The sequence below is a fragment of the Triturus cristatus genome, chromosome 5_2 (genome assembly GCF_964204655.1).
Source record: "Triturus cristatus chromosome 5_2, aTriCri1.1, whole genome shotgun sequence".
In the NCBI taxonomy this organism is placed as follows: domain Eukaryota; kingdom Metazoa; phylum Chordata; class Amphibia; order Caudata; family Salamandridae; genus Triturus; species Triturus cristatus.
The window spans coordinates 823,896,661-823,918,275 of NC_140588.1; the positions used below are offsets into that span (position 1 = coordinate 823,896,661).

A 21,615-nucleotide genomic window follows, 5' to 3' on the forward strand; every position below is an offset into this window, starting at 1 on the left:
AGATAAATACAAATAAAGATATGTTCTAAAATGAAAAACAAAAAAGCAAGGTAAGTCTTATCAAAACAAAATAAATAAAATGTATAAAATAGAACAATAAATACAACCTCCAAACCGGAAAGACACATAAATATAACAAAATATGAAACAAATTGAGACCGTCAATAAAGTGTTATAAAAGCAAATAAATAAATAAATAACCTATAAAGTAGAACAAAAATTAAATATCCAAACACAGTAAAGCCTAACTTTTAAAAAACAGTTGGACTGGCCTAGCAGCATCTATTGTTACAGAAAAACCCATAAACTGTCTAAATTGCTTGTGCATTCCAAGTCTTCCTCTTTCCTTGCTTTACTCCTAGTGTCATCAGCTGCTCTTCGTCCTTTTGCAAGCCATGACTGAACATAGGGAATGGGGTTGAATCTCTTAAATGGTGGACCAACAAGATTTAAAAACATATAAGAAGATATTGTTTCAGTCAGCAGTGATGCTCTTGTAGATGTGCATACAAGATTCATTTGAGAAAAGCCCCGCTCACATTCTGCAGTACTGATAGCAATAGTGTGTAAGGCCATCAAAAGCTCCTTGAACTGCCTTTTAATTTCTTTTCCTCCAGATTCCTTATACTCTCTGTAAGCACGTATGGTTTCTCGACTGGCAATGTTGAATCTTTTACACAGAGACTCAATATCACTTTCACCATAGAGAACAGGTAGGTCATCAGGCCAGTACTGTTTGTATAAAACTTTCACTTTGCTAATCAGTGTCTCGTACTCAGCCTTTTTGTCAGTAGAATTAGTACCTCCTGTAGACAACAAACGATGTCTTAGATTTTCTGCAAGGCTACGAAAAAACTGTCCCTGTTCAATGATTTTGTCAGTGGTCTTACCTTTGTGCAGCATCACACCTTGGAATATATTTTCTTCTATGCCCTTTTTACACTGTGAGAAGTGGTTCCCTTGCCTGTCTACCATTGCCTCAAACACTGCTATTTGCCGACAAATAGCTCGATGAGCATCAATGATTGTAGAGTCACGTTTCTGTAACTAGTGATAACTCTGATAACTCCTGAAGAGCATCATACATGAGGCCAAGATTAGCAACAAACTGTATAGATGATAACTGCCTTCCTAGGCCTGTGTACATATTTTGTGTTGAACTGTCACGGAAACCATCAACAGCTGCACTAGTAAAGTGCTTGTAGAGCGCAGGATATGCATTCCAAACTGCCTCCACTGTTCTAAAGCTTGATGCAACCCAACGAGTATCTAACACTCGACCTATTCTGCAAAGCTGAATGTCAAGAGCTTCTGCACATTCTTTTAGCTCCAAACGGTTTTTAACAGATGTGGCAAATAGAGAATAAAGCTTATCAAGTACGTTTTTGAAATGATTTGTAGCGCCAATATCTTTCATGACATCATGAACGGCAAGTTCCAGGCGATGTGCTGAGCAGTGCCAGGCTACAATATTGGGAGACATTTTTTCTTGCAACCTCTTCACAACACCACTGTGGTGGCCAAACATCACTGAAGCGCCATCACAAGCAACTGAAACCAGGTATTTGGAGAGAACGTCCTCACTTATGTTAACTGGAGCTTTTTTTAGTGCTGATAGTAAACTGTTTACTATACCGTCAGCTGACAAATCACTCAGCTCAATGAGGTCAACAAAAATATTAGCTGGGGAGTCCATGGCAGGTAGCTGCATTCGCATGTACACAATTAAAGAACTTTTCCCATTTAACGCAGTGCCTTCATCTAGTAAAAGACTTACTTTTGGGGAAAGTTCAATAACTTTGGCAAATATCTTTCTCTTCATTTCTGAGGCTTTGTGGCGTTGTATGTTTGAGCAAGCTACATTGGAGTGCAAAATTTGCCCCATATCCAGTCCATTCAAATGGTGGCAGTCTATCTCGGTTTCAAAACCATACGCTGGCCTGTTCCGCTTTGCTTCCTTATAAGCTACACGGAATATTCTGGCTGTTGTTGTCATTTGTACAGATAGCGCTTTAGCAGTTACTTGCAATAAAGGTTCTTTTTTAGCCTTTTCTAAGATTTTTAAAGTTGCAATATGAGCCTTGCTTTGTGCATGTTCTCCAATCTTTTTCCTCAATGATTTTTGCTGCTGTTCTATATTGATTCCATATGCCTTCACAGTAGACTCAGTCCATTCTTTGGACAATTTCATTCCCCTTAATTTCTCAGCACCAAGATCACGGACTTGGCGACACACAGAGCAGCCAAGGTTAGGGCCTTTAACAATTAACCATGAATGCTTGCGTTGGAAATATTTTTTTGGGTCATGTTTCCAACCTTTAGGAAGAATGCCTTTCCTAAAAACTCTGTCTGAATGTGGATTAAGTGATATGTCAAACTGTTTGCTAGTGCTTGGTGTTTCCTCTGTCTCTGCAGCAATCTCCACAGCATGATGCTGCTCATCACTAAGAGGATCATCTTCTGTATTTCCTTCTGTAGGGGTGATAACACCAGTGCCAGAAGTGGTGTCACCCTCATCCAGTGCCTTCTCTCGCACTTCATCATGTTCCTTGTTCCCTTCATCCATTGGAAGTACATGGTCTTTTCTAGGAAGTTTGCTAGCAGGCTCTTCATCATCTTTGAGCTTAAATTTTGTGAAGTAGCTTGAAATCTTCTTCTGTCCAGTGTGTGACATTCTAGGGAAGCAAAGTGAAAGAAAACACGCTAGACATGTGCGAATTGTGATGTCAATTCATCTAAGTAACAGGCACAATTAATATTTATTTGCAGTTTGCACCAAAGACATTTCTGCAGCAGCGGCACCTCTATTACCATCCATGACTGACTACAAGTACAACCCATATGGATCTTACTTTGCCTACCCAAATTCAGCCATTTTCCAAATCATACCCCTGCCTGCCCTGCAGCGCTCACTGGAAAGACAAACAGTCTTTAAAGTTTGCCTCACTTTTAAGATTTGGCTTCAGGTATTACTACAGCAGGGTGAGGTGTCAGTGTGCAGAGTTAGTTACACACTGTGATTCACACAAAGTATTACTTATTCAACACTTGAGCCGGACTGGGAACCCAAAGAAACTCGGGAAAGTTTTGTTAGACCAGCCCCCATACGGTGCATGGAAAGCGAGTGCAGCGAGCCTAACGACTGCTAGAGGTGTTGGGGGGGGGGGGGAATTCCCCCCTCAAGAACATTTTGTTAAAAGACCAAAATGGTGCACAACTCATTTCTCATTACATTTGTAGCTGTATTAACTTTCAGAGCATAGTAAATCGTAAATGATGACCTGACATAAGCACCCAGTCCAGAAAGCATGGAAATGTCACACATAAGCACCCAGGCCAGAAAGCATGGAAATGTCACAAATAAGCACCCAGGCCAGAAAGCATGGAAATGTCACACATAAGTACTCAGACCAGGAACCATGGAAACGTAACACAAAGCCACCCAGCCTCAGGCCAGAAAGCATGAAAATGTCAAACAAAGGCACTCAAGCCAGTGGCAATGGAACAATGTTCAGAGTGTTGGTGTTGCCCTCAATGTTACATCACTAAAGAAATCATACCATTGCGAAAAATCCAAACATCACACTAAGGACAAACATAGCAAATTAATACCGGCGGAGGTGGTGAGTGAGGATGTGGTTAGGTATGTTGCAGTGGAGCATTTTTAACACCACTACTTGTTGAGTGGCGTTGGAGATATGAACCAAATCGTTCCACAATCCTAAACTCAACAAACCAAAGTGCCTCAACTTCCTGCTCTAAATAGTGCTGTGTGGTAGAATACGTGCTTAATCGGCTGATGCTTTGGACAGTTGAGTAGCTACCAGACATCTCTAGTTGTTAATGATATGCTGCAGCATGAAGGCTACGAAGCAGCGGTAATGATTCAAGATGGCTCGACATAGGACTCTGAAGCAAAGGGCGTCCTGTCCTGTGAGGAAGACAGATTTATATAGAGGGGACCCGAGTCACATGACTCCTGCCGTCACATCCGGTATGTTTGGTACCTCCAGGGCCTGACACTTTAACTGAAGGCAATCTCAGGAATGGGCTGGCGAGTTGAGCTGGCCTCCCTCGAATTGGGGAAAACTCTGACTTACTTAGATCCGAAAAGCAGACCGTGCCTGGGGTCAAGCCGTCAAGGCCACTTTGCAGGCAGTATGTAGGCCTGTGTTTAATGGTAAGAGTGAAACTGCAAGCTATCCCGAGCCTATCCCAGATGCTTGTGCTGGCAGGGATTCTTTGTTAAGCTTCCTGCAATAGCTGTGTGTTGTAGCAATGTAGGGGAGAGAAGTTGGCTTAAAGGCTAGGGTGGTTGACCTAGAATCTGGGTTCAAGTCTCGGCAATGACGCTGAACATCCTGGGATTCTGGACAAATCACTTAATCTCCCCGTGCCTAACAAATAAATATGAATGTGTCCTCATGTAACGGAACTGGTGCTATGTAAAGCGCTCTGATACCCGATACCGGCTTGGGGTCAAGTTTGCGCTATATAAAATTCTGTAAAATAAAAAAAATGTAGCTAATATTAGGTGTGTATTAGGAGGGAAACTTTACATCTATGTTCGGGCTTGAACACCTGTGCAGACTTCTTCATTTCACATATCAAATTTACACATTTGAAAAATAAACGTAAATGTGATGACTTTCGGGAGTAAGAATCGAAGGCCTAGAGTATTATAGATATTTTGGATTTCAGTTTTGTTGCAGGGCACACTAGAGAAATATTTTTTCTACAGAGCAGAATAGAGTACATTTTCACCATAACATTGTCCTAAAAGTTACAAACATCGCTCGAACTTGTTGAATAGTCACGGAAATGTACGCCCTGTTTGGAAGCATAATGTAGCGGAGTCCCTGGTATTCTTTCTTTCTCTCTCTTACTTGCTTCTATTTGTCCTCGCTAAATCTCTCACCCCACCCCGGCCCTACCCCTGTTTACCTCTAACTCGGATTGTGTTTCTCTGCCTATCCCTCCTCAACACCCTGTCTTTCTCCATATATCTTTCCTTTTCTCTGAGTCCTCGCCCATCTATTGCTCTGTCATCTCTCTTGGTATCTGACCTCACGGCTCAGGGTTCAGCCCTCTTTACCTCTGTCTCTGTCTCTGCTGCCTACCCTTTCCTCTTCGAAGTTATTCCTCAACTCACCTCCCTCTTGCTACCATGCTTCTGCAGCTGGTAGTAATAATGAAGTGAAGAAAGTAGAGGCATAACTAAACTTCATTAAGCCCCAGGTATTTCCTTAGTAGACACATACTGCAGCAGCTCTGCCGGTCTCCGCCATAAATTAAAGCAAACAATTCTTAGGAAAAATAAATCCGCACGAGCCACTCAAAAAAGCCAGTGGCATGAAGAGTCCACGGGGCTGCCTGTTTTAATCAAATGCTGTAGCTCAGGTGATGCGCAATATAGATTGCTTTGAAGTTTGAATTAAATTCATGGAGAACACTGCCAGGCTGACGCTGACCTACTCCGGTCAGTTGTTTTTGCACATAAAATGTAATGCAGATTAAGGCACGGCACAATTACATTACAAATTTACAAGCACAAAACCATGGCACGCCGCTTGCTTAAAGAGCCTTTAAGACTATGGGGTCATTCATTAGATGTGCAACTACTTACTGGTAGGAAAAAACGCTAACAGTTTATTTAACATCCCGCTTTTCATTAGAGATATAGATATTTATATATACATACTACATACATATCAAGGAAACTGGAGCTAAAGGTCTTCCAAGGCAGTGCAAGCAGGAACCTCAATCCGTTGCTTTATAGGCCTCTCACTGATCTTTTAATACAAGAACCGAAATATGTGGATTTATATACTAAAAAAACTTGCAACTGCTCAAATGTCAGGCGATGGAGCAAAGGCCGTCACGCGTCACCCACAGTTAGTGGTTCTAATTTCCTGTCTGTGCCATTCCCCGATAGCGGGCATTGAGGCTGAGCGAGTAACTTGCAATTTCGCATACATAACTTGGAAGGAAGAGGGGGTAGGGAATGCAATGTTTAGGGCAGGCAAGGCAGGGTAAGGGTTACGTCACGACACGTGATGTGATGTCAGGTCAGAGCAGCATGCCCAGCACCGGCACCCAGTAACCCAGCCATTTGTTGACTTGAGCTTTCGCACCTGTAAAGTGGAAGGTCCCTAACCACCTGTGCAGCTGTTCCATCTCTGCCAGTTTTCCTTCCTCCAGAGCGTCACACGCATTTCCCCTTCTGGCACAGTTTGAGACCCCTGATCCAAAGGATCTCTTCAAACTGCAAATCTCGTGCTCCTCAGGAACACTCAATAACAGGACCAGCTTACAGGAGTGAGTACAAAACTAGTGCCACACAGTGACTGAATCATAAACTACAGAGCTCTACAATAAGCTCTCCACCAAAGGACTGATCCTATGACGAAGCATGCCACAGACAATGAATGAGGAGCAGACAGCTGACCTCATTTTATACAACTAACTATAGGCGTATTGAAGAGTATTGTGTACCTAGATTTTAGATATTTACCCTGAGCTATATTCACACCTAGGGCTCATAGACAATTAAGAGATCAAGCTATGTTTTGTTATTCTGTAGCCCAGCCAGCCCTAAAGATAGCCTGTATAATCTCTCCCTCGTTGCTTAAATCTGCTCCTCAGGGACACCAGACATGTTCCCTGATATTCTCTTCACCCCACAGTCTTGAGGGAGTTGCCACCTTACCATCAACATTTTTTAACCAGCCCGGGCTGATGGGTGCATTTATGGTAGTCTGGGGTGCACAGCACTAGCTCTAGATGCACATAGGAGTCATGCCTATCAGCGATTCTTAATTATGTACAGTGGCCATGGACAAATGGCGCTCTTTCATGTTTATAAATTATTTTGTATGCAAAATATTCACTAACGTTATGTGCATGCGGAAGCTACTTTGCAATCAACATAGATGCATGAGTCTTTAGGTTAGGGTTACCGTTCGTTGATTGCAATCCTTTTTTTTTTTATTAAGTATTGAGAGCAAAATGGAGCATGGCATCAGCCCACACAGAAACAACAAGGGTAGGCTCATACCACAATTACTCTTCCTTACCAGGCTAGCCTGCTTCTGTCTTTTCAAGTCTTTGGAATACATAAGTTTCCCTCCAGAGGTGGCCACAAGAGACTATACAAGACTGGTGACAGATAGGCACTGCCCAACTCAGTACTTTCTACCAGATGGGCAAGCAGTGCCTTTCTCAGAAACCCCTCAGTGGAGATAAACTCTTCTGTGAGCTTGGCTGCTTGCAAATTCAAGCTAGAGAGAGGCACTGGCACGGACTGGCTGTAGGTCCACTCCTGCCTGAGTGCCAGGGAGTGGGAATACAGACTGGCACATCAGCCCACCTCAAGGAAGATCAACAATATTGAACAGACCTCCGTGGATTTTGCTGTGGTGATTTATGTGTATAGAGTTGCACCCTACCTTACCCATTTCCTCGTGGTTGGCAACAGGTATAAAGACCCTGCTAAAGCTCTCATGGTCTTTCCTGTTGTGGCTGATCGGTTTGCCTCTGTGGACCCCATCAACAACAAGCATAAAAAGTTCTGCAAAGCAAATAAGGCACCCGGAAGCACTCTTCTCCCCACACCAAAGCCCAGAAAAGCACTGCATGAAGTTCCAACATCTATAAATATAGGTGAGCCGAGTATGAACTCTTCCTCGTGAGAACACTTCCCTCCATCCATCAACTTTCATTTGTTTTTTTGTCATACTTTATCCCTCCATTTGTCCAGACGTCCTCGTCCAGCACCCTCCCAGTTGGCCTGCATGTTCACTGGAGCCAGAAAAACCTAACAATGGCCTGAGTAATCCCAGTCTGTGGTACTATGGCTGTCGGCTCACGTCACACACGTTTAGTTTCCATGGATCGGACAGCAGTCTGCCCACTTTAACAAAGTGCTATCCTATGGAATACGGAGCTGCTCATCCGAAGTTACTAGGATCCTAGGTCACGAGATAGTCAAAGGAAGGACCACCAACCTAATTCATGTTTGGACAACAAAGAAAGCGGATGTGCGTACATGAGTCATCTCTCGGCTCTACATCCATATCCATGTCATAGAAGTATTAACCCCGGCAGGAGGTCCGTACTGCGGCAGGCCCCCGCCCCCCCTACTCACATAATGAAAAGGATCGCATTTGGTTAAAAAGAGCCATTAATGTACGTACCACGCATTTCTCTGTCCTGTAAGCACGCACGAGGAGACTTGATCCCTCACTCATTTCAAGCACATCTTTTTCCCAGGGGCATAGAGAGTAAAAGTAATTGAATGCGGAGGAATCTCCAGAACAGGTGTTTATTGGTTAATGATATTTATTTGTAAATCAGCTGCATCTTTATGGATATTTGATTAACATATATTTTTTTTAATCTACTGGGAACTCACATAATTACATATTTAATGCTTTAAACGAAGCACATGGAATACGGTGCTGGCTGCTGCAGCTCCTTCCGCGTGCGGCGTACCCCCCACTTCCCTCCCCTGCTGTAATGCTGTCTGCGCACCTGTGGCTTGCTGGGAAGCAGGCCCGCGCTCGTGCTCCGAGGACCCCGATAGATCGGATTGCTAATTCACTCTGAACAGACGTGCATGGTTTTACTTTAGAATTCACAAAACGTTTTCAGGATAACGACAGAAGGGCTGCCAGTGACACTGATCCTCATGGCATAACTTCGAAAAGTTTTGAAATGTCCCAAAAGTTGCACATCTGCACATAAGTGAGATAGTGTACTACTTGCAGGTGCAGTTTTAATGCTTTGACTGCCAATAAGTCCTTCTATCTATGTCACATATTTACAAATCACAACTGGGTACTGATGTTCACATTTCCACTCGTAAATCTGTAAACCACGGCCCATGCCTTGAGTGGTCCATGATGGGTTTTGCAAAGGAAACGGGAGACATATTTCTCCAGGGGCGTAACGCAGACCCCTGAAGCTCCTGCAGTGCTACTAGGGTCCCTCAGTACTTCAGGGGGGCCTGAAATCTTCCAGGAAGCCCCTATTCAGTGCAAATGATCTGAATAATCTTCAGATATGGGAGACTCAGGAGGACCCCTCATCACATTCGGTATTTTACTTTACACCGCTGGTTCTTTCACCCGCCTGCATTGTAACACCCCCTGAGGGAGCCTTACAGCTCGGTTCCAACTGCAAAAGGGTAATGCACACATTGTGGGCCTTCTCTCTGTGATGTGAACGAGATAAGCTCAGGAATCAGCACCTTCCACACATTGAGCACAGAATTTGTTCAGTGGCAACATGAATGTGTGCAAGTCAATTTTTACACACTATCCCATGGTGTGGTCGTGTGGAATGTAAATTCAACGGTATGTAATGCACTGTCAATGTATTGCCCCATTCATGAACATGCACTGCCACAGATTGTTTAATTTATGTGCAAGAGAGTGCATGTTTCCAAGTACGATGCAGAGCAGTAAGGAGTGCTGGGAGTTAAAAAACGGGGACTCGGGCCGTTTAATGGCCACACACTTGAGGAGCGTGAGTCGCTGATCTTTATGCTGCATAAACTAAGAAGCACTTCGCTTGGCTGGGCCGCGGGATGCATTCTATTGAAAAATCACATTGTGGATCATAAAGTGAGTCTGTCTTAACTACATTCCGTCGTCCGTTACCTGCTGTGGTGGGCCCGGCCGGCCGGCAGGGACTCGAGTTGTTTGGGACAGAGAGAGACACAATGGACGGCTGCGATTAGCAGGCCTGGTCCGGACCGGTGCTGCTACTGCTGCTGCTAGCTATGTAACCAGGCAGCACACCCAAGTCGGGCCTCGGGCGGCGGGGGCCGGGGCCGACTTTAACGCGACGACTTGCTCAGCTCAGCTGCCTGTTGCGCGTGCCGCGTTGGTTTTGCTGGGGCGTGTCAGAAATTTGTAAAAAAATCTGAGCACATTGCCGCACAGCCGCCCCATCACAACCAAAATCGAGCCCAAAAAACGCCCAAAGCAGTCCTCCTCCGGCCCGCCCACGAAGGCCTCCGCAGCGCGATGATGCCGCGCGCATTGCCGCGAATGCCGCCAGAATCAGTTAAGTTAAAGACAGTTTATTTATTAAATTTTATAAATTACAGACAGGAGACAGCCAGTCAGTGTGTGTGAGCATGCGTGAGAGTGACTCTCAGAAGATGCGAAGGAGGCATGGGCGACACGATATACACTACACACAATCACACGCAGACTGCAGTAGTTAATTGAAAAATGTGACGTGCGACTGGTGCGCGCAGTGCAAGAGTGTAGACCCGGCCCTGTGAAGAAAGTGCCGGTGCTAAGCACCGGAAAGCACCGGCACAAATTAAGCCCTGGCTGCAAGAGGCTCGTTGAAGTGTAAATGAGCAGGATGTACATGTGAGGACAAACGCTGACAGGTGTTTGTTGAGCACCACCTTGTGCAGAAATGTCTTTCCTGTATTTAGGAGGGCAATTGGCTTTTGGAAGAACCATTCATAAGCCATCATTACCTCCTCGTCAGCCCTCCCCGTCCCAGTCCTACCTACAAGAGCATAGCTTTTCCCACCAGAAACTCCCAAGCAACTTAAAACCCATCCCTCCCCTCCAGGCCACAACCATACCTTGAGGCATATAACCCTATGACCCTCCAATCCACATTCTGTTTGTTTTTTCTGCTGAATCACTTCCAGGCAGACTTCGTCATGGCGGGTGCTGGAACTGGCCTCCTTTCATGTAAGTGTGAAACGGGATGTTAAGCGCCCGTTTAAACCCCTTATGTGCCTGTTTGTACTTATGTGCATATGCTTCGAGTCCCTGCTTTAGCTGGACCATGGGGTTGGAGGGCCTGGCCTGCCTGGTGTGGGGTGGTGACTCCCTGCTGCGGCCTCCCCTCTTCCGGGTTTGTTCCCTGCTCTAGCGGGAACACCCGGGGAGGGAGGGGAGGTGTGTAGGGCACGGCAGGCTTTTCTGCGCGCTGAGGGCGTGGTGGTTTGGCTTCTCCACGGATTACCTGTCATGGTGCTTGTTTCGTTTCGAGCCCGTGTTTTCCCGTTTTTTGTTTCCTGCTACCCTTAGTGGAATCTTGGGTTTAGTTTGTTCAGTGGGGGCCCGAAGTTTGTGGTTTCAATCCTGCTTCTACTGTTATTATCTCCTGAATAAAATTTCAAGCCGCTGGGTTTATTTTGAAAAGAGCTCCCTCTACTTGCGGACCATTATAAGAATTGCCGTTTTGAGTTGCTGGTGGAGAGTTGCTACTGCTTAATGGTTCAGGTCTTAGACTCTTGTTATCATGGTTAGGTGATCGACTCCTGGTGATTCAATGTATCTGCTTTTGAGGGCGTCCTGGTGGGGAGTTTTCCCTGTCCTCGAGTCAGTCTCTGCTGACTGTGGGGGTCATGTGATGTTTTTGTGGCTCCACTCCCCTGCAGATCTGCTGGGACACTGGGGAGTTTCTTACCTCTGTGTTCGCTGGTTCCTTTAGCGGGGTCTTCTGGGTTCCTTCGTATGCTTACAGTTGGGCCCTGTTCGGTCTTTTATTTTGTTGGTTTGTAGTTGTCTCTGATTGGCCGGTTTGAAGGCCGGCCTTCGGTCCTGTTTGGGGATTGGCTGTGGGTCCGAGTGGCATTCCCTGATTGGCCCTTGGGGATTTTTTCTTTGATTGGTCTGGTTATTTCTTGGGGTCTGGTTCTCTGTTCTCCTGTTCACAACATGGAGGGTAGAGGTGCGGACGTACGTGAGCTCGGCTTTGAGGATGAGGTGGTGGTCGCTGGGTCTTCCACTGCTCCTTCCTTGGTGGATATTCAAAAGATAATTGAGGCTGCTGTGGCGGTGGCCTTTGTGGCTCATGATCCCAAGGGGCCTAAGAAACAGAAATTGGATGCCTCGGCGGAGGTCGATCCAGACATTGACTCTGATGAGGAGGTGAAGGGTCGTTTTGTCCAGGCGACAGGCCTTCGCTGTGTTTACAGCATGTTCGAGACAATTTGGGGTTCCCTGGTCGGGTGGAGAGTTTGAAAACTTCTTCGCAAATTACCTAAAGATGGAACCTGAAAGCCTCCCCATTCATTCATCTGTGTGGAGGGTTCTGGAGGGGGAGTGGAAGGATGTTGACAAACATGCCTTTCCCCGGTTTCTGGCTAAGAGATATCCCTTACAGGGATTCACTGAGGAATTTCCGGCCGTGGTGAAGGTGGATTCCCTGCTTGCTGGTATGGCGTCTCAGAGCTTGGTGGTGTCTGAGGATGCGATTCCTTCTGATCCTGGGGACAAGCGAGTTGAGGGGGCCTTGAAGCGGTCCTTTGCTGCCTCTAATCTTGCAGTTAGGTCTGCAGCTTACACCAGCTATCTTGTTCAGTTGTGGCTTAAGTCTTGGAAGGCGGAGGCTGCTCAGAAGGCGGCCATGATGAAGATTCCCTTCACGGGCTCTAAGCTGTTTGGGGAGCCGTTGGAGGCTTTGATAAAGAAGACAGCTGAGGACAAGAAATTGTTGGCTCCGGTCTACTCTTCTCAGAAGGGGAAGTTTGTGGGTTATAAGCGGGCTTTTGGGCAGGCGTTTCATTCTAAGATGGCAGCCCAGCCCTTTCGTGGTAGGGGACGTGGCCGGGGTGACCCTTCCTTCCACAAGTCCCGGGGTCAACAGGGTGCTTCCTCTTCTGCAGGTCCCTCCAAGTCATGACTATGTGGTGAGTTCCTTGGGGGTGCCGGTTGGGGGTCGCCTCACCTCTTTTTTACCAGTCTGGGAGGAGTTCTTTCAGGATCAGTGGGTCCTGCAGGTGGTCTGGCTGGGCTACAGAATAAAATTTTGAACTCCTCCGGTGGATGTGTTCAGGACTACCCCTGTTCCCAGGTCTTAGGCAAGATGTCGTGCTCTGTTGGATGGAGTTCGGGACTTGGTGGTGAAGGTGCCTGTGAGTAAACAGGGTCTGGGGGTTTACTCAATCCTATTTTCGATCCAGAAGCCAAATGCGGACTTCCGTCCTGTCCTGGATCTGAAGGCGGTAAACTTGTGTATCCCTCGTTGGTCCTTCAAAATGGTGACTCTACAGTTGATTCTTCCCTTCCTGTCGGTGGGGGATTTCCTGGCTTCTCTCGATCTCCGGGACGCCTATTTTCATGTGCCGGTGCACGCGGATTCGCAGAGGTTCCTGCGTTTCTGTGTAGGGGTGGATCATTACCAGTACCAGGTATTACCGTTTGGCCTGTCTGCCTCTCCGAGTGTGTTTACCAAAGTGTTGGCACCCTTGGTGGGTTTGTTGCATGCTCGGGGTATACAGGTGTTCCCTTACTTGGACGATTGGTTGATTTCTTCCTCTTCTTTCCTTCAGGCGCAGGCACATTCCCTGGAGGTTTGCAGTCTCCTTCAATGGTTCGGTGGATTCTGAACTTGGAGAAGTCCCATCTTCACCCCACTCAGGAACTGCTGTTAATTGGGGGGGGGTGTTCAACACCAGGTAGATCAGAACCCTGCAGACTGACTCTTATGCATGAACTGAGGAAGGTGTTGGGGGCTCAGTCTTCCATGGCTCACCAGTGGTTGCGTGTTCAGGGGCTAATGCCAGCTACTGTGATGATTGTTCCTTGCGCCCCTTTACACTTGTACCCCCTGGTGAATCATCTCTGGGGCATTGGGATCTGGCCTCTGTGAATTACGAGCTGTTGATACCGAGGGGTGTGTCCATCGCCCAGGAGTTGTCCTGGTGGCTGGTGGATCAGAACCTCTTACAGGGCTCACCCTTTGTGTCCCAGGAAAGGTTGGTCCTGACGACCGATGCCAGCGAACTGGGTTGGGGTGCGGTCTTGGGTCAGGAGTCGGTGCAGGGTCTTTGGTCGGTGCCGGAGGCGGAAATGTCCTCGAATTGGAGGGAATTGAAGACGGTTCAGTTGGTGTTGACTCATTTTCTGCCTTGGGTCCTCCAGAGGGATGTAATGGTGTGGTCAGACAACACGGTGGTGGTGTGTTATATCAACCACCAGGGAAGCGCGAAGGTGGCTTTCCTCAATTTGTTGGCACAACGTATCGGCCTGTGGGCGGAGTCTCACTTGTCTCTGAGGGCTTTACATCTACCGGGGATTTTGAACACACTGTGGATCGCCTGAGCAGGGGTTTTCCCTCCCTGCCGGACATGTGCCTGTCGCAGGATGTGTTTGGTTGCCTAATGGCCCGGTTCGGGGTCCTGGTGGTGGACCTGTTTGCAGTCCCGGAGAACACCTTGAGGAAGACATTTTGTTCTCTGGTTCGGTCTGCCGCGGTTTGGAGGGTGGATGCCCTGTCCTTCCGATGGGAGGGGCACCTAATGTATGCCTTTCCCCCGATTGCTCTGCTTCCGTGTGTTCTTCCGAAGGTCAAGCTAGATCGGGCTTCGGTGATCCTGGTGGCTCCGGATTTGTCCAGGAGGCCTTGGCTACCTCTGTTATTGAAGTTGACAGTGGGGCCTTGCTGGAGGTTGCCGGTGGTCCCTTGTCATTTCCCCCTCTGTCTCGGGAGTGTCTGGTCCGCCTGCGACTAGTGGGTTGGCTGTTGAGAGGATGAACCTTGTGGCTTTGGGGTGTTCTCCTTCAGTGGTGGAATTTATTCAGCGGTCCAGGCGCCCTTCGACTCTCAAGTCCTATGCCATGCATTGGGTTTCTTTTCAGTCTCTGTGTACTGCGAGAGGGTGGTCTGCATTGGAGGTGGATCCGGTGCATGTATTGGAGTTTTTAAAGGAAGGGTTTGACTTGGGTCTAGCTGTGTCCTCCCTGAGGGCTCAGTGGGCTGCTGTTCGGGCCTTTTGGGGTTCAGGCTGTGACCCAGTGGTTTCCCTGGTGTTCCGCTTGTTAAGGAGTTGTTTCCTTCAGAAGCCTGTCATTCGGTCCTTTGCTCCTCGTTGGGATCTGCCTCTGGTTTTGGGGGCTTTGCAGGGGGCTCCCTTTGAGCCTCTGCATGGGGTGTCTTTGAGGTTTCTGATGATCAAGGTGCTGTTCCTTGTGGCTATTACCTGGGCTCGGCAGATTGGGCAGTTGGGCTCCTTGCTTTGTTCGGTCCCTTTTTTACATTTTTTTCCTGATTGGGTGGTTCTGCGGCCTGATCCTTCCTTTGTTCCCAAGATCCCTTCCTCTTTTCACTGCTCTGCAGATCTGATTTTGCTTGTTTTCTGTCCTGGTTCTCTTTCGGAGTTTGAGGTGCGGCTGCAGTGTTTGGACGTTCGAAGGGCTCTGGAGATCTAATTGATGTGTACTGATATGTTTTGTAATGTGGAATCCCTTTTTGTGACCTTTGGACTGGCTGGTCAAGGTCTGAAGTCTTCCGGGGCTACCCTCAGTTGTTGGCTGTGGTGGACTGTGGGTGCTGCGTATGAGGCCTGTGTTGTGTTGGCTCCTGGGTCTATTCAGGGGAGATCAACTTGGGGGTGTGGAGGCTTCCTGGGCTTGTTTTCAAGGGGCTTCCATGGCCGAGATCTGCAGAGCTGCTACCTGGAGTTCTCCACACACCTTTATGTCTCATTATCGTTTGGTGGTAGGGGTAACTGATTCTGCTGGGTTTGGGGACGCTGTGTTGCTTTCTGCTCTGGTCGGTGTGACTTTTTCTGTGCTTTAATAAAGTCGGTTTTTGCTACTGAGTGAAGCCGTTTCTTGCTTTGGTATCTGCTCATGTAGTTAGGACCGGGACGGGGAGGGCTGACGAGGAGGTAATGACCAGTTGTTCACCGGTAATATTCATTATTCTGAGTTGTAGCCCTCCCCGTGCCAGTCCAGGTTCCCATCCCTCCCTCTCTGTTCGGCTTCTTGTGCTTGTTAGGTACAGGATATGGATTGGCGGGTCACAGGGTTATATGCCACAGGGTATGGGTGTGGCCTGGAGGGAAGGGATGGGTTTTAAGTTCTTTGGGAGTTTCTGGTGGGCGGAGCTATGCTCATGTAGTTAGGACTGGGATGGGGAGGGCTACGACTCGGAGTAATGAATATTACTGGTGAGTAACCGGTCATTCCCTCTTTGTGTATGTGGGTTGTCATGGAATGTTAAAGGTTACCGGGAGAGTTTCCAATCTTGTGGGCCTCATTTTACACATCCAGCAACATGCTGCAACCCCGTCCAATTTGGATGGCAATCTCTTGAATATTTTGTCTAGTATACTGTTGGGTGCAGGCTTTTCCCTAAGCTGTGCTAGATGATGGCAGCAGCAATATTATCGATTGTGAGTGTGACTTCCATTCTAAATCAGTCATCGTCAATCAAGTGTGGTAAGTGAAGTTCGCTATAAAGTTCTTTTAGCGACATCTCCCTTGAGCTTGTTTTGATACAGTGCTTTGTAGTAATAAGTGAATACTTGTGCTAGTGTAATGACTTAAAAGACATCAATTGTGGTGTGATCCCTAACTGTCCAAATCGACTTATATTTATTTCATCCCTGCTGCTTTGTCAACTGGTTATCTAGCTTTGTTTTGAGACTCTTGCAAAACACTTTGGGGCCTATTCACAAGCTGCACTTTGTAGTAAGTACATAAAGGAGTACTAATTTTATACTACAAAATGCTATTCACAAACCTACATGGGGAGTCCTCTGACTCTGTCTTTTTAATCTTTTCTGTGCAGAGATCTCCGACTCAATTTGGAGACCTCTGCCCATCTGAGCCTATATAACAAAGAGGTGTGGGTGGTCCACATTGGCATAGGTCCACGACCACACCCCTCGAAGGGGTCAATATAGTCTTTCTGCCTCCCTGGGAGAGAGATTGAGGGTTTGACCCCAATATGCTCCCAGAAGGTCCACTAGACACCTTGGAGGTAATTACCCCAAAATTAACAAAGGTTTTTTTAAAAACAAAAAAACCAATGGGTGGGGCCAGCCCACTATGGCACCAGGCAATGCCACTACCTCAAAAGGGCACAATACAGTCTTTATATCTCTCAATGGGCTGATTGGGGGTTGTAATGAATGTGGCTGCTCACCATCAAGTCACACCCAAAACCCCAACACTCCCTTAAGACAGAGGTTTAAGACACAACACTCACTTAAGGCGAGGTAAATAAACCAATACAAATGTTTGGAATATAACACACATAAGTTTATTAATGCAATGTTCAAAATGGTAGGCCAAATATATCAGTAAATGCAGATTCATAAATATCAAACACTTTTAAATGAACAAGTAAAATAAAATGCAGGGACTCTCTCTCTTTTAGAAGAAGGCTTGGGGTTTATTACACAATGCTCTATAAACAACGGCTGTCTCAGATGCCAAATGCACAAGATTCTAATATATGTAGCAAACTATAATCTAAAAGCATGAATAATACTGATTAATGAACAAACAGCAAATCATATGAGATATACTGGATGTCCTGCAAGAGATCAGAAACTGAGCCCGTGAGCAAGGAGCAAGAGCTCTGAAACGCGTAGGGCAAAATATTACAACAAGCGCTGTGATGTCCGGTTTTAAATAAATAAAGAATGCTGCTTCAAGGTGCAGGATTTGCCTGTTTCTTCAAGTGCGTCCTCGCAGGAGGAAACCTTTTGTTTGAACATTTAATTCTGCCAGTCCTGGCCGAGAGGACTGCACTACCACTGAAAGTAATGGTGGGCTACGGCTCACAGACTGTCTGTTTCAGCGCCTCGCAGGTCAAAACAGGAATTAAAGCAAACTGGAGTCCAGGGTTTGAGACTCACCAGAGAGAAAGAATTGTGCCAAAAATAGATGTCAAGTCGGCGGAATCCACCAAAGGAAGCGTTCATCAAAGTGAAAAACTACGAGTCCCAGAGTGCTGATTTCATTAATTAACCCACCAGAGGGCGTGATCCACCTGAGGATGTTTAAAAAAGCTTAAGAATGAACAGACTTGGTTTTTCACCTGTTCCTGCCTGCTGATATTGCACTGAGCCCGTGAGCAAGGAGCATGAGCTCTGAAACGCGTAGGGCAAAATATTACAACAAGTGCTGTGATGTTCGGTTTTAAATAAATAAAGAATGCTGCTTCAAGGTGCAGGATTCGCCTGTTTCTCCCAGTTTCTCAGTCAGCAATCCTCAGCTTTAAACACACTAGAAGAGTCGCAAAAGACCTCCTCCCAGCACCAGAGGAATTTACCAGAACTGGCCATGTTCCAAGCATGAATCCCCATGGCAGTACGGTGCTCTCATGGCCCTTCCTCCATTCCCACATCTTCTAGCCTCTACCTTGATGAAGCTCTCACAAGGCCTTCCAGAGTACATTAAACAAAAACAATCGCTCAGGAAAACAGCAAGACCTTGAATGTGAATAACCCAAACAACTTGCAAGCACTGCTTTGCACGCCGAGAAACAAGGCAAAGTTAGACATGAGGCCCTGTCAAAGCCAATAGTCAAAGTCAGAGAACAAGATGACATGAAGCCATGTCAAAGCCAATAGTAAGAATTCATAAGCAAGGCAAAGTCAGAAGACAAAAATGACATGAGACCATTTCAAAGCCAACAGTCAGAACTCATAATTTACATTACCCAAACAAAACCATACACATTTCTGCATCACATACTTTATCTCTCAATGCACAACACCGAGCACATGTGTGCACCACCACTCACACCACTGCACTTCAAGACCAAAAAGTACATTCCACACCTCTCTCTCTCTCTCACGCTTTCAAATGCACATCCCACACCTTCTATTCTTGGCAAAACTGTTCTACTCCATGACAGCCCCCACTGAAAACAGAATGATTACTGGACAGAAGTGAAGCAGGCATATGCAGGACCGTCATACATTAAGGCTAGAGCAAAATAACACACTAAAGTCAGTTAAAATGGTGGTAGTTGAGGGTCATCATAGGGTGCCAAATCACAAGAGTCAAGTCAAGTCTCTTTTATTATAGGGGTTGACCCTATATGTACCTTTGGAAAGGCAGAAAGGCCACTAGACACAAAGGAAACCATAAGACAACAATGAGGTAGGGCGGCCCTCCTGACACAGAGTCATAATGCCACCCCAAAAGTGGCAATGCATTTTTTCTGCACCTCGTGGGGTGGATGGAGTGTTTGTCCCAAGAGATTGGGGCAGAAAGCCCAATAGACACTAGGAATTTTAAAAGGGCCTCCAAACAAACAAAATGAAGGGAGCAGAACACCCAGGCATTGCATCACACCACCACCTCAGAAGGGACAGTAAAGCTTTTTTGCTCTGGGGGGGTAGGTTTGCTCCAATTGGGAAGTTTGCCCTTATTCTGCCTCCATGGGAATAGAAAGCCCACTAGATGCTGGGAATTTTACATATGAGCAAAACAAAATGGAATGGCATCCCACACTAGCATTGGGCCGTGACCCCTCTACAAAAAGGGAGGTTAAATCTTTCTGCCCCCCTTGGGGCAAAGAGGAGATTTGCCCCAATTTTACTTCAGTAAACAAAAAGCCTATTATACCCCAGGATTGCAAAATTATGCAAAACAAAAGAATTAGGGCCATGCCCCCAACCAGAATAGGTGTGTTCAAAGCTTAATAAATACCAGGGGTATTTGGGCAAAACAAAAAGGACATCTCAACCTAGCATTGGACCATATCCCCACTGCAAAAGTGGCAACTCAGTCTTTCCATCTCTTGAGGGGCCAGAGAGGGGGTTTGTCCAATTTGCCATGCAGTGAGGATAAAAAGTCCACTGAATGTGAGGAATACATTTCATATAATAATTACGTGGAGTCTGGCCCATCCTGACACCAGGCTCCACCCCACCTCTAAAGCTGCAACAGTCTATCTGCCCTTCTGTAGACTAACGCATTCCCATGGCAAGCAAGAGGACATTTTTATTCTTCTGGGTGTGGGTTTTTACATATGGAACCTGCAGTGTAGGGGTAATCACAAATTCGTCAACCTGCCTTGCTGAGTGCAATATTTGGGCACTGGGTCAGCTGTCATGCAGGGAACCTATGAAACCCAGTCATTTCTGAAAGGTAAACACCTTGGGGATTTCAGGATTATGTGCCTTTTGTGAATCCGATGATCATTTCTTACCAAAAATGCCCTCCAGAACTGAAATCACATGCCTGGAATCACCAATTTCCCTTATTTTTCTCTGACCTAAACTTCCAGAATCTTATGGATTCCAGAAGATTCCGGAAGTGTCTATCAGAGAATTACAAGTCTCAGAATCCAGTGGTACTCAAACTGCAGTAAGGTGTTGGTTTTGGGTGAAAAATGTCATCTGTTCATTTTGCGTTTTGCATGTTTGCTGGGTCAATTCATACACGTGGGGTTCTGTTTTCAACCAGAAATTTCTGGGAACACTGAGTGGTTGGAAATTTGTAGATCCCCTTAAATTTTGGAATTTTTCCTATCAGAAATAAGAGGAAAATGTGAATTTTGAGCCAACATTTGAGGTTTGCAATGGCTTCTGGGTACAAACATGCCACAGGATCAATGCAAATCACACAATCCTAAACTCTCCAGTGTGTTTAGCTTTCAAAAATGTCAGGGTTTGGGGCGGGGCACATGAGACAATGGACTTCATTGCACCTTGTTGAGGCCCCCATGGGCCCTGGATGGATTATGCAATGTGGGTAGAGACGAGCCAACCTAATGATATACCTGGTTGTGGATGTGGCATATGCGCCAATAAAAGACGTGTTTTTTCTTTTTCTATTCTCTCCTTGTTCTTTGCTTATTGATATGTACCTATTATCTAATATCTTATCATATTGCTCAAGTCAGATTCAAGCCGATGTTATGATTTTTTGTGATATATGGCAAAACTCGATAAATAAAGTCTTTTTTAAATGTCAGGGTTTGGAAGATTTCCCTGGATGCCAGCTAAACTAGGGCCCACATTCCACAGCTACTCACTGTAAGAAATTGGATTATTGGTTGAGAGGGGTGAAAACAAATCTCAAATAATAACCATAATCCTTGTCATGGTGAACCACAAAGTTATCAAATGAACCTATGCTCAACCGTCTAGTAGCTTGGCACAAATCAGTCAGCCTTACCTTAGAGGCAATCTGTAACGCATTTATGCAGTACACAACCAGTAATAAAGGGAACACACAACACAAGAAAAATCCCAAAACAATTTAGAATAATAAAGATGGTTTTATTAATAAAATTACACCAAAACAAATTAAATCCAACCAGTAGAACGGAGTCTTTAATTTTTTACGTTTTTAGTGCAAAATAGCGCCTAAAAGCACAAAGAGCCACTCATGATCATCTGGTCATGCCAAACTGGGGCAAAGTCACATGTTGAGGCCAATCATGATTGAATGGGGGCCAGATAAATGGACCAGGTTAGTCCCACTGAAAAGGTTATTGTCTCGAAGTCCTGTGTGAAGAGTCCACTTTGTGGTGGAGGTGGCTGCGGGGATCAGGGACAGCTTTTGCAGATAGCCATTTCTGTAGTGCTGAGAGAAGGCCGGACAGCGTAGGCCGTTGTCGCTATAGCATGAGGAGCCGGTTGGGTGTTGTGTATGATCATTGTTGGAACATCACGTTGGCGATCACTGCTGTTTGTTGTTAATGTAGGGCAAAGTGCAGATCTCGTGATACCAGCCGTTGCTGGCAGTCACTGTAGCATAAAGAGTCAGGTTCACCGGAGCTTTGGTTTGGCAGTCGTCGCAAGTGGCAGGATCTCAGCTGGAACAGGCCTGCTCAAGGTCAGGTAGAATCGAACCCATCTGGATTTCCCCTTCCCTT

General features: G+C 46.2%; 2 protein-coding genes across 2 annotated transcripts; both read right to left on the reverse strand.

Annotated features, from left to right (window-relative positions):
• Positions 1-288: 288 nt before the first annotated feature.
• Positions 289-2,275, reverse strand: LOC146829315 (E3 SUMO-protein ligase KIAA1586-like). The gene has a single exon (XM_085606465.1). It carries the CDS (start codon positions 973-975, stop codon positions 289-291), a length of 687 nt encoding a protein of 228 aa, XP_085462591.1. The 5' UTR covers positions 976-2,275.
• Positions 1,034-2,674, reverse strand: LOC146829316 (E3 SUMO-protein ligase KIAA1586-like). The gene has a single exon (XM_085606466.1). The coding sequence runs from the start codon at positions 2,672-2,674 to the stop codon at positions 1,034-1,036; it is 1,641 nt and encodes a 546-aa protein (XP_085462592.1).
• Between the last annotated feature and the right edge of the window lie 18,941 nt (positions 2,675-21,615).

Bases quoted from the DNA above. Each gene is read 5' to 3' on its own strand.
- LOC146829316 (XM_085606466.1), bottom strand. From the start codon at position 2,674: ATGTCACACACTGGACAGAAGAAGATTTCAAGCTACTTCACAAAATTT.
- LOC146829315 (XM_085606465.1), bottom strand. From the start codon at position 975: ATGGTAGACAGGCAAGGGAACCACTTCTCACAGTGTAAAAAGGGCATA.